At 44.4% G+C, this 12,623-nt stretch overlaps 1 protein-coding gene across 2 annotated transcripts in view; it reads left to right on the top strand.

Annotated features, from left to right (window-relative positions):
* Positions 1–12,623, top strand: part of STRIP2 (striatin interacting protein 2) — a 189,267-nt gene that overhangs the window by 124,829 nt on the left and 51,815 nt on the right. For both annotated transcript variants that reach the window (XM_078677640.1, XM_078677638.1), the window contains exons 11-15: positions 4,259–4,324; positions 7,012–7,075; positions 8,179–8,250; positions 9,049–9,123; positions 11,931–12,028. In XM_078677640.1, coding sequence (XP_078533766.1) covers positions 4,259–4,324; positions 7,012–7,075; positions 8,179–8,250; positions 9,049–9,123; positions 11,931–12,028 — 375 coding nt within the window. The remainder of the gene's footprint in view (positions 1–4,258; positions 4,325–7,011; positions 7,076–8,178; positions 8,251–9,048; positions 9,124–11,930; positions 12,029–12,623) is intronic.

Raw genomic sequence — 12,623 nt, 5'->3', positions numbered from 1 at the left:
TCTAAATGGTCTGCCACCGCACACTAAAGACACGCCTCCAAGAAGCCGGAATCCAAGAGAAGGCCCTGGACTGGACCACATCCTTCCTCTCTGGCAGAACCCAGAGCATCCGCCTTCCCCCCTTCCGCTCCGAAGCCACCGACATCATCTGCGGAGTACCCCATGGCTCATCCCTCAGCCCAACGCCGTTCAACGTCTACATGGCCCCCCTCGCTCACGTCACCCGCCAGCACGACCTCAACATCATCTCCTACGCCAACGACACCCAGCTCATCCTCTCCCTCACCAAGGACCCACACACCGCCAAAACCAACCTCCAAGAGGGAATGAAGGCCGTCGCTGAATGGATGAGAGGCAGCCGACTGAAGCTGACAAGACGGAGGTCCTCATCCTCGGATCCACCCCCTCAGCCTGGGACGACTCCTGGTGGCTGACCACACTGGGAACAGCACCGACACCCACCGACCACGCACGCAACCTAGGAATCATCCTCGACTGCTCCCTCTCCGTGTCGAAGCAGGTCAACGCCGTCTCCTCCTCCTGCTACAACACCCTCCGCATGCTCCACAGGATCTACAAGTGGTTCCCCACCGAAACAAGAAGAACGGTGACACAGGCCCTCGTCAGCCGCAGGTTGGACTACGGCAACGCACTCTACGCAGGAATCCCGGCCAAACACCTGCGACGACTACAACGCATCCAAAACGCCTCCGCCCGACTGATCCTCAACGTCCCTTACCGCAGCCACATCACCCCCCACCTGAGAGACCTACACTGGCTCCCCGTCGACAAGAGGATCACCTTCAAGATACTGACCCACACACACAAAGCACTCCACAACACCGGACCAGCCTACCTCAACAGCAGACTCAGCTTCTACACCCCTACCCGCCGGCTCCGATCCGCCAGCCTCGCCCTCGCCGCTGTCCCCCGCATCCAACAAACGACCTCTGGCGGCAGATCCTTCTCCTTCCTCGCCGCCTAAACTTGGAACACCCTCCCTACCCACCTGCGACAGACCCAAGACCTGCTCACCTTCAGAAGACTCCTCAAGACCTGCAAGCAGTAGTGGCACCCCCCCCCCCCCCCCAGCGCCTTGAGACCCTCACGCGTAAGAAGCGCGCTTTATAAGTACAATGATTGATTGATCAATGGTTGATTGACCCATGTTTATCCCAAATTTAATGGACCATGTGAGAGACCACTTTGCACAGGTGGTCTAGATACGGCTGATTTGTTGGTCATGGCTGTGGGTTCAGTAGCCTTACAGAGCCATGCCTGACTCAGGCCAACATAATTCTTGGGGGGAATTCTTGGGGAACATAAGGCTACATTGATGGACATACATTTTGACTGAGTCTGCCTTTTCAAAGATAATACAGATGCTGCCCTGGAAAGTGTTTGGAGAGCTGCAGCTCCATCTTTAGGTCTTCAGTGACCCAGTGGGACTATAGGTAATTCTAAAAATGTCATGGTTTCTCAAAAGGATTTCAGTTTTGACATTGGCAGACATCTCATTCTCCTCAGCAACAAAATCCACATCTCTGGCAGTACAAATGTGAGGAAATTTTGGGGACTATCAAACCAGCAGCCTACCTCCGCCTACTTTTCCCCTTCACCACCTGGAAAGGAGCTTTAGCTTCCCCTTGAGGGAGTATGTGTGGTCTGTGTATCTTCCTTTCAACAAACATACGGGCCATAACATCATATTAATGGATCCTTCAGACAGTGGAAATGGGGACCCTATCCTGCTGGCCCGCAAGAAGAACAGTGGTCTTTCTCTAGTGCTAGATCTCAGAATCTTGAACTTTACTTCTTTTGTTCCTACATAAGGTTTTTGCGGTACTTGAAGCAGAAGGCTGGAAGGTGACCCTGCAGGACACATGTTTACACATACCAATCCTGCAGTTGCACTGAATTTATCTGAATTTCATGTTAGAGTCTACTCACCAACATGTCATGGTCCTACTGTTTGGACTGACATTGGCACCTCATTTCTTCAACATAGTGAAGACAATGATTGGAGTCGATCTCAGGAGGTCGGGTAGCGATGTTATCCACTACCTGGATGACTTGCTTGTCAAGGCCAGCTCACCTGACAAGATGTTGCATCTCCTTCTGATTGACATGGGGTTTTGCATCTCTTTCTGTTTTACTTAGTGTTCTATCGGCACCTTCTGTTCATAGTAGCAGTACTGGATATGATACCTCTTAGAGCCTTCCCTCCACCGCAGAGAACTTGGACATTCAGGTTATTATTCCGGTGTTTCAGGAGGAAGCTCACTTTCCAGTTCTGATGGCTCCCTACCTGCAAGGTATGCTGGCTACCTGTATTATTCCTGGTCCTACAGGCACACTGGCACACAAGAGCTCTCCTTTGGTGGCTCCAAAGGCAGTGGATCTATCATGGAAGAGGTCTGTCAGACACCATCATCTGACTTGGCTGTTGGGGGAGGAGCGCCTGCCTCAAGGGATCTCCTTCTACCCTCCACCAGCCGTGGCCATGCTGGTGACAGATGTATCTACCCTTGGTTAGGTGCTCATCTGCAGGAGTTGAGATCAGAGGCTTCTGGTCCAAGACTGTTCAAAACAGGATTTTAATTAGATGGATAATTGAGTACAATAAGATGTGCTGTGCCCTTTCACCTTGCCTTCCAAGAGGATTTCTCATTTCACCAGGACAAAATCGATCACCTCAACATTGACCTGGTGTGTTCCTCTGGCTGAGATGTATTGTGTGGTGACATGGGCTTTCATTCACACCTTCGCTAAACATTACTGATTGAATTCAGATGTGAGACGGGATGCCCATTTCACATGTACTGTACTCTAGGAATTCCTCTTCCTACCATTCCCCCAGTCCCACCATCTGGGAGGGGTACTGCCTTTGGAATCTATTCAAGAGGGAAGAAATCTGCAGGTAGAAGTATCTTTCAGAAGAAAAAGTTATTTTCTTTTGGCAACAATGTTTCGGGTGGATCCTCTCTACCTGCAGATTCCTCACTGATTTCACCCACCTCCCCATTCTGAAGGATGGTTTTGGCCACATTAAGAAGATTACAGTCTAGATTGCTATACTGCACTGCCACAGTTGGTACAAGATGAAATGGATGGGGAACTGATGTTAGTGTGCTGGGGTGGGTGCTCTGTGGCTCCACTGATGTCACTGCGGCATATCGAATCCGGCGCTGAGAAGGAGCCATCACTCCCTAATGGTACAGAAGCCCTGTGCAGGAGCAGGTGCCAGATTGAGTCTGGCGCCTGCAGATATTCAACAGGTCAGGACTCTGCAGGTAGATAGAGTATCCACGACAAATAATTATTAATAAAGGTAATTTACTTTTTCTTCTGTTGCACATCACTCCATTGGCCAGGTCTAAGCTTTGTGCCGTAAAATATTTGACTTCATGCAAATTAAAGTTACACCACACACATTGTTCTCAAAACAGCTTATCCGGTAGCGCATTCAGAATACAGAAAAGTCCAAATATTTCTGATGTCTTGAATCTTACAGTGCTTCCTAGCGAAACACTTGCATTGTGCATGAGTAATGTGAAATACTGTTCTGCAAGGCTGTTTCTAATGGACAGATGTGCTCATGGATGCTAGGAGAGTAAAAGTGAAACTGATGACCAGTTGTAAAACACAACTGTGATATGCAGAATGGAAGCGGCCCACTTATATGAAGAAGTGTGTACATGCAGGCTTGTTTTCTGCCGAGTACGCTTTACATAAACTACTTTACTCTGGGAAGAAACAGAGTTGATGACAAAATGAACGGGTGTATGTTCAGAAACGTTTCAATTTCGTAAGGCTTGGGATCCCGTTTGTATATTGTTTGTATTATGTGTTTTGTTAAAATGTCAAAACAACGATATAACTGCTGCAGAATCCCTGCATAATGCCACATAAGCTTGCTTTTGTGTTGTGTTGTTGTATAATTACTCAACTGCATTATTTGAGTGGTCTGGGTCTAGTATTTGGTTACCTTTCTCTCTTTTTGTGAAGTTGATTTTTCGAAATATTCCTCTGACATTAATTTGCAGTGCTCGTTTTGGGCTGAAGAGATGCTCACTGCGGCAGATGTCTCAGTAGTGCTAATTGAGAAGGATATATTATCCAAAGGGCTGACCCATTGGGAGAGAGAGAGGCGCTGCTACCAGTGCATATGAACGCTATGTTAAGAGATGTGCGTGTTATATACTTTATTGAACCCTTGTTTTCCTTTCTTTTTTCTTCTTCTTTCCTGTATGATTAGGGAGAGAGACATTGAAAATTTCCTGGAATCCAGTCGGAACAAATTTATTGGATTTACTCTCGGGCAGTAAGTACCAGTGCGTCAAGATTAGAGATATTTTATTGGTGCACTTTTTGTTATGAATGATATTTTAGGTAAACTTTGCAGATTTACAGAAGTGATGCAAGTGCTGGATTACTGTAGCTGAAGCTAAGCTCTTTAATGGCTTTCATGCACTCTTCGTTTCTAGAAATGTGCTTTTTTGTTCTTGATTTTTGCAATATATTTTGAATCCCATTATTTTGTTGTATGTGTAAAACATTGCGTTTTTCTTATTATCATATTTTATACTTCATGTAGACTTACATTGAGAGAGGTTGGACTGAATTGTGTGAATGAAATGTCTACATAATTTCGTATGTTGCACATTCTGCATACCAAACCACTTCTAGACACTGACAGTTTTTGGTACACATGGGAAATGCTGCACTCGGTGATAAAAGGTGGTGTGTCTAAAATCATTCAATTTAGTCAAAAGAGGAAGGTGGGATTTAAAGACAGGTTTTTGGTCCCAAGCCTGCAAATTAACCAGGACCAAGGCAGAAATAAGGCAAGTAGTTCCATAATGTTAAAGTAGCAACCCTAGGGCGCCACTTAGTGGCGAAACCAAAACACTGCATGAAATTTGCTTTCTTCAGGATGTAGAGAGGACTCCCAGTAGCAAAATTCTATTTTGCCTTGAGCACTGAAAATCCTTGTTATCACAGGTAAAAGATCAGAGTCTATTAGGCCTGTCTGGTGACATGACGCTTACCCCTTCAGAATTGTTATGAAGAGAGATGCTGGGACCTACATTTCTATAGGCTGTAAGTGAGGAGAGTGGGGTACGACAGAGACTTTTAAGTATTCTTGTGGTGCTTGTAAAGCAGCGGGGTTGTGCTTCTAGAAACAGGGTCTTCGAGATAAGGATTGGGAGGTCTTTAAGTACCATATAAACATTCTTATTTAAAGAATGGGGTGCAATGCTTGGAACCACACTCGAGTTGGAATGAGCTGGGCAGAGAGTCTCTTGTGTTACATTAGCCACAGAAACAGGCATACTAGAGTGGCTTGACGGCCTGGGTCGCCCACCATTTTACATCTATGGATGAAAACCTTTTAGGTCTACGAACCTATTGATTATTACTTAGTAGGTCAAAGTGTAATGCTAACTGAAATGCAAGACAGAATAAAAAAGGATTTGTTTCAAAATAACTGTGGAGAAGATATCAAACCTGTAATCTTCTAAAGGGAATAGTCGCCATATCACATTAGGCTGGCTGCAGCCATTCTGCTTTGAAAGGTGCCTGCACCCCCACCTGCAATCAACCCCCATCTGGTGACCTGCCCATACACGGCTCTCTTCTGATGAAGCTGCAGAGTTTCTGCATAGTTGTACTAATGGCATCACATCACTATGCAAAAATCAGTTAACATAATTCCTTGTCAGCTGTGATTGTTAGTGTAGGGATATTGGTCTTTGCATTTGTTGCTGTTGGCTGATGCAGCAAAGCCATTCTTCAGAGATCCTGAAATATAGGCAAAAGTATAAGCATCACTTAACTAAATGGTCCTTCTTTTATTAACCTTGAAATAATGAAATGCTGAATCCACCCCACCAGGTTTGGAGCTGGACCTTTGCAGGTTATACAACGGTGTCATTGGCAATTAGGGGACACGTTTAAACTGTTGGGTTAGAGATTACCAGTTCATATTCTCCCGGTCGCACTACTTATTCGAACTCTTCACAGGAATCCCATTGCTTCTTTTATTCTTAAACAACCCATCAGGTCATGTTAAAAAAATAATGTTAGGTGATTAAAATAGTACATGCAATGCACAAACTGTAGGCAATAAATCAAGTCTCACAGTGACTCCAAAATAAGTGTTGACTTTTCACATTAAAGGAAACAAGAAAACATTGTCTTAGGTTTTGTGTGTCCAACATTGGTCCACTAGGACATCTTTGAAAGACATTCATTCTCCGCGAGAAATGAATAAGAACAGCAGCTCCAGCAAAATATGGTTCAGAGGTTTGTCTTAGTGAATTTCCCTATGAGATGGGTGTGCATTGGTCCTTGACACTCATGGCCTAAAGTAGGCGAAACATGTTTGTAAGAGCTTGTATTCAAATAGACATGAGCCATCAGTTTAAGCAGGACTGCTCCTTTTGGGGTGGGGCAGTGACTACTTTGTATGTGGTTTATCCCTTTCTCTTATATTGCAGGAGCATTAGGATCACTTAATGGAATGCTAGCCAAGGAATTTCCATGTAGTAAAGACTGGGTCAGTCATGCCCAACTATCAATTGTTTAGCTGTCCTGGTAGCATACTCTGTGGTACTGGGGCATGGCAACATTATTCCTGACAAATAGCCTTTATTTTTGGAGGATGGTCAGGATGTCTTTGGGAACACTTTAAAAGAAGAAAAAGATGGCCCTTGAAGACATGCAGTTTTATTGGAGAATGCAGTGGGTGGTCGGCCAATCAATGATATATATTCAGAATGTCACATTATTTTTTCCTGAAGTTTGATTGAGGAGTAAAACAAAACTAGATGCCACTATAAAATTGTAACTACCACAGCGGAGCAAAGAACCATACTGATAACTATATTGAGTATTGATGTCCAGCACTGTAACTCATCCAACCCAGCATAGACTTGTTCAGTTATCTCTACTATATTCTCGTCTGTTGTTTTCGTCTGATTCCTGCTTGTTTTTTTTTACTTGCAGTGACACAGATACTTTAGTTGGGTTACCCCGCCCTATCCACGAAAGTGTCAAGACTTTAAAGCAGGTAACCTCAAACATATAAATCTTCTGTCATGTCTTCTGTATTATTTGTGGGTTGGATTCTAAATGTATCTGCTCATTATTTAACGGCCCGCCTTTTATGGTTATTTGGCACAGAATCTGGCGCAGTCTAATGATCCCTGCCACCATCTTCTCACTAGTTGTCCCATCAGGATCAGGGCTCAGCTAGGGAAGCCTGCGTTTGCTTGAGCAGTCCCGCGGTCTTGACTATGGCCACAAAAAGCAGAAACAGTGCAGCGTTTTGTGACACCCTTATAGAAATAAACATTGTGTTGCCTACTTCCCTTGCAGTGGGACTTTGCTGAATTATTCCAGAGACAATATTCTTCCACCCCACTGCTGGTGATGCTATGGCAGCCACTTATTGTAACCTTGTCACAGAACCAGTCCTGATAGAAGAGTAAGAGAAAGAAGGGTGCAGCATTGAAGAGGTGCACGTATTAGGTGGTGCCACTGCTATACATGTTATGAGCTAAGCCTGGTGTTGTGTGATGTTCTTTGTTAAGGAAGCAGCATCACCAGAAGGATAAAGCGGATTCCAAACAGTCAAAGGGCTGCCAATCACACTTGTGCGTGCTTTAAACCACAGCTTCTCTGAACAGTCTCAGGGCTTTGTGCTGTTCCTTTTCATTGCCTTTGCAAAGCTCCCAACTCTGTGGCTGTTGTGGTTTTTGACTTTTTTCGGGTAGTTTGGTGGGACATCCATCATCCAGTTTTAAATGGACTGAAAACATACCAGGGATGTTATTGATCATCGGAGATTCCGTGGTGTTTAAAATACTTCATACCAACTGTGATGTGGGGTGCCAGTTCTTTAATCTTGCTGAGATTTGTCTGAAGTCTCTTAAAGCTTCTCCCAGGACTTGTGTGTACTCCGCTCTCATGCTTTACCTGTAGGTGTTGTTTGTCTCTCGTATTGATTCCAGATGAAACGTACAATTCAACCTTTGAGCTATGCTGGCCCTTTATGCTTGCCCCCAGCTCAAATAGGTGTCAAGGTGGTGGTTGGGCGTGTACTAGATGGAACATCCTGCCTAATCTTTGTGTGCTAACTATGTCCAGTTGATGTTCTGTTTTTTTCTCCAGTACAAATATGTGTCGGTGGCAGATGTGCAGATACGCAATGAAGAGGACCTGGAGAATTGCCCCATGTCTTTGGTAAGCCTGTACGTGGGAGCCCTCTGTTGAAATGATGCACCTGAGTTGTGTCAGGGTTCAGTGAATCATCTGATCTCCCTTGTCTACGTACAAATATGTTTATTTTGTAGAAATGGTAAAACTGTCCCCACAAATGAGTTTTCTTTTATTTTCCACATAACCCTTTCTGCTGATTTTCTTGTGTCTCCGGGGAGGAGATGGCAGCTCTGTGGAGAGCCCACTCGCCTCCCCGTGGAGGAGAAGCAGGGATCTCTGTGATGGGGACACGGGAGGGCTTTGTGGAGGTGGCACTCGAGTCTCTGCAGAGAAGACACCAGATGCTCTGTGGAGGGGACATTGAGGTCTCTGTGGAGGTGACATGGGGGGGGCTCTGTGGGGAGGACGGTGGAGGGGACAACGGGGCCTCTGTGGAGAGGAGACTGGGGCTATGCTGTAGAACCCATGGTGGTCTCGATTAGTAGCCCATGAAGACGTTTGTTGAGGCTGGCCCACTTCGTCGTAGGTTGAGGGAAATAGCCGAAGGCAGTTGAAAGTCTCTTCAGTGATTACAAAACTTTTCATGCCTTTGTTGCAGCATTTCAATATTTCATTGAGTACTTTTTTGTGTCACTGTGCACCAACAACACGTTTGGGAGGAGAGTTGGTTCTTGTGTACTGTATTGATTATGATTGACTCGTCTCCAATGACGTGTTTTTTAATTTATCAATAACAGATTGATACATGGCAGGACTTGTGGTAGTTTGTAATTGATGCTGATTATGTCACCTTATTTTTGTGTTGTTTCCATCACTTTGCAGGGAGAGGAGATTGTGCAAGAGACCCCCTGTGAGGTTCTTTACCAGACAATGCTGTACAACCTCCCTCAATACATGGTAGGTCTAGAAGGATATTCCGTAAAATTATTTTATTTTGCCCCCCCAGGAAACATAGGGATCCTCTCCACAAATAAAACATACTAATAATGACATAAATGTGCTAATTAGTAACCAGATGTTAATTTCTTTCAAAAGTTGCTAATGTCTACCATTTCAACTATTAAAAACCTTTGTCCTTCTTCACAGCAGAAAAAGATGCCAAGACCTATCGGGAGCAATGATGTTTATTTGACTTATACCAAAAAACGTAAAGGGGAGTGAAGAGGAACGATCAGTCATGGACTCAACCTCCTCTATGAACTATGAAAAAACAGAAAGAGTCCACTCTGAGTTACAAAATGTAGTGCTAACCGTCCAAAAAATGACTAAACCCAAGCAAACTGTTTGGTTTCTAGCATCGATGGAGCTACGGGCAGGCAGCATTGCCTAGGGTGAGCGAGATGCTTTGACGAATGTGTGACTATAAGCGCTCCTCGAATACAACACGTGGGGTTTTTAGTGTTTTAGAAAGAGGTTGGGCGCACTACCTAGTGTAATCGTTGAAGTAAACTGTACGCTACGCTATGTTATAGTGTTGGGCGGAAGGGCGAGCGGATAAGACCCCTTAACCGTTCAAAAATAGGTCAATCATCCAACCTACGAAAACCATGTAAAACAGCAATACCCTCGCACACAACAATCACGGTATTTAGACAGTGGTTACGTGATTTAGCAACATTCAAATGCATAGAGCTACATTAAGACAATTGCAATCCTGATCATTATCTTAGGAAATGGAAATCGGTTTATTAGTTCCACAACCAGCCGGAACGTGTTTCGTCGCGTGGGAACAAATCACTGCGACACCTCAGGGCTGGGAAAAGAAAGAGGCAACAATGGTATAGAAATGGAACACTCAATCCAAATTAGAGCATGTATACATATTTTCAACATTTGATATGCATTAGTTCTACCGGTGAATATACATGGTGATCAAGGTAATAGGAATGGAGAGGAAAGGAAAAAGAATCCCACGAGCCATAATTGGAAGATTTTCTATACATGCTCTAATTTGGATTGAGTGTTCCATTTCTATACCATTGTTGCCTCTTTCTTTTCCCAGCCCTGAGGAGTCGCAGTGATTTGTTCCCACGCGACGAAACACGTGTCGGCTGGTTGTGGAACTAATAAACCGATTTCCATTTCCTAAGATAATGATCAGGATTGCAATTGTCTTAATGTAGCTCTATGCATTTGAATGTTGCTAAATCACGTAACCACTGTCTAAATACCGTGATTGTTGTGTGCGAGGGTATTGCTGTTTTATATAAGCGCTCCTCCCCTCCCGAAGCTCATGGGGTCTGATCAGGCAACCTAATAAATTGTTTAGTAAGAAACTCGAATTCATACTGTTACGAAACATTACCAAGTAGGTAAAGAATGAATGTATTGCATAGTGTTTACACATTAATTCAGAACACCTAATAGGCTGAAAGCCACTAGGCTATAGTCAGAGTGGTAATAGGGCTCAACATAATAGGTCCGGATGAGAAGCTTAGGGGTAGGCTTCGAAACATGTCGACCAGCGAGGGAACTGCTCATTAAAGCACTTTTCCTCCTTACTCCTCATTTGTATTAATACCAGCTAGAGGGAGCATTAAAGTGTAGTTTCTCCACATAACCAGGTATTTTTTAATTCACTCACTTCTGACCCTTCCACTCTTGCACCAAACGCATAACGTCACTTCACTTAAAAGTGCTCTCACTTATCCGTCGGTCGTAGCACGCCCTGTCCCGCAGCGGAGCGGGAAGAACCCGATGATGAAGCATGCCACCAAGGGACCTTTTGGTGGGTCAGGGTTATTTTAGAAACATGCTAGAAACCAAACGGTTCGCTTGGGTTATGTCATTTTTTGGAAGGTTAGCACTACATTTTGTAACTCAGAGTAGATTCTCCGTTTATTTGACTTACAAATATTTGTTAATATTAGAGCAGTGTAACTTTTTCTCTAGCAGAAGCAATGTCATTTGTTCACAGTCCGGATTCCAGATTTATAGGTCACGTGGTATTGACAATGCAGATATTCCAAACACTGACCAGTGCATGATGTAACACAACCTCATTTATAACAGTATGAGTCTACTAAAGCCCTGATCAAATCTCCTATAGGGCACCTATGTGCCTAAACATGTAAGCACAAAAATTTCTGAGCTGGGCTCTCTTCAAAGAAACTGACCAATTACTGGAGCATGAACCGAGACATTAACATGCAAATGATGCATGCGATTCCCAAGCTCGAAAGCAGATTCTACTTCACCCTCCTCCTTTCCCCCTCACACACAAGTTGATTTGGCTGACAATAATGGGGTTGATTCACAAGGTAATTATTTTTAAATATGCTTGCTACTCGTGATCGAAATGAATGGACTGAAAACGATTCAAATTTGATTATTGTTGGAAAAACTGTACGTTAACACGTCTGAATATTTTTATTGAGTGATGATATGTGTGTGTGTGTGTGTGTGTGTGTGCGTGTGTGTGTGCGTGTGTGTCTGTGTGTGTGTATATATAATCCACTCTTGGATAGAAACAGTCCTTTACAATGACATGATTTACTCGTCTAAACAAATACTTTAGAAAAAGAAAAAATAGCTTTATGTGCAAAATCAATGGGTCAAAGGTTACATTCTGTCTTATTCTATGATGTCATTAGGGAGGAATGAATTTGTGATGTGACTTCTGCGGGTCCGTGATTTTGGTAAAATGATGCCACTGGAAAAGGCCTCCCTCCTTGTTTATTCATGCCTCTGCTCCCCCTGCACAGATTGCTCTCCTGAAGATCCTTCTAGCCGCTGCACCCACCTCCAAGGCAAAGACTGACTCCATCAACATCCTGGCTGATGTGCTACCTGAAGAGATGCCGTAAGTACCCTGGAGAGCTGGGTCTAGAAGAGGAGAGGGAACTCTCAAAGATTGGATGTATGAGTGAGTTGACGTGATTGGCAGTCTGAACTGAGGCTTTCTGCTGGCTGCTAGGAAAAGAAACATTTAGCATTTAGGAACCCGCGTGTGAAGGCACATAGCAGTATAGCGGATTGACTGACAGATACTTTGATTTCTTCTGGACGTTTTAAAATGGCCTATATTACTGGAAGGAGCATGTGGGGAGCAGCTACTTTAGTCATCTGGCCTCGTCAGCATCAGAGTCACTGCTATGAACAAACTAGCTGACTAAACTCATATCATTAGGCTGAGCTGGGAGATTTATTTGCGGTAAAATGAACAACATTCAATCAATCAATCAGGGGTTTCTAAAGCGCGCTACTCACTTGTGAGGGCCTCAAGGCGCTGGGGGAGGCGGCTCCAGATCAATCGAAGAGCCAGGTCTTGATGTCCTTCCTAAATGTGTGCTGGGTCGGGGTGCGTCTGATGTTCACCGGGAGCTCGTTCCAGGTTTTGGCTGCGATGTAGGCGAAAGCTCTTCTGCCGGTTCTGTTTCTTCATATGCGTGGGACCT

The sequence above is a fragment of the Lissotriton helveticus genome, chromosome 1_1 (assembly GCF_964261635.1).
Source record: "Lissotriton helveticus chromosome 1_1, aLisHel1.1, whole genome shotgun sequence".
Classification (NCBI taxonomy): domain Eukaryota; kingdom Metazoa; phylum Chordata; class Amphibia; order Caudata; family Salamandridae; genus Lissotriton; species Lissotriton helveticus.
Note: the sequence above shows the minus strand (reverse complement) of the source record. Positions and strands in the feature narration are given on the sequence as shown.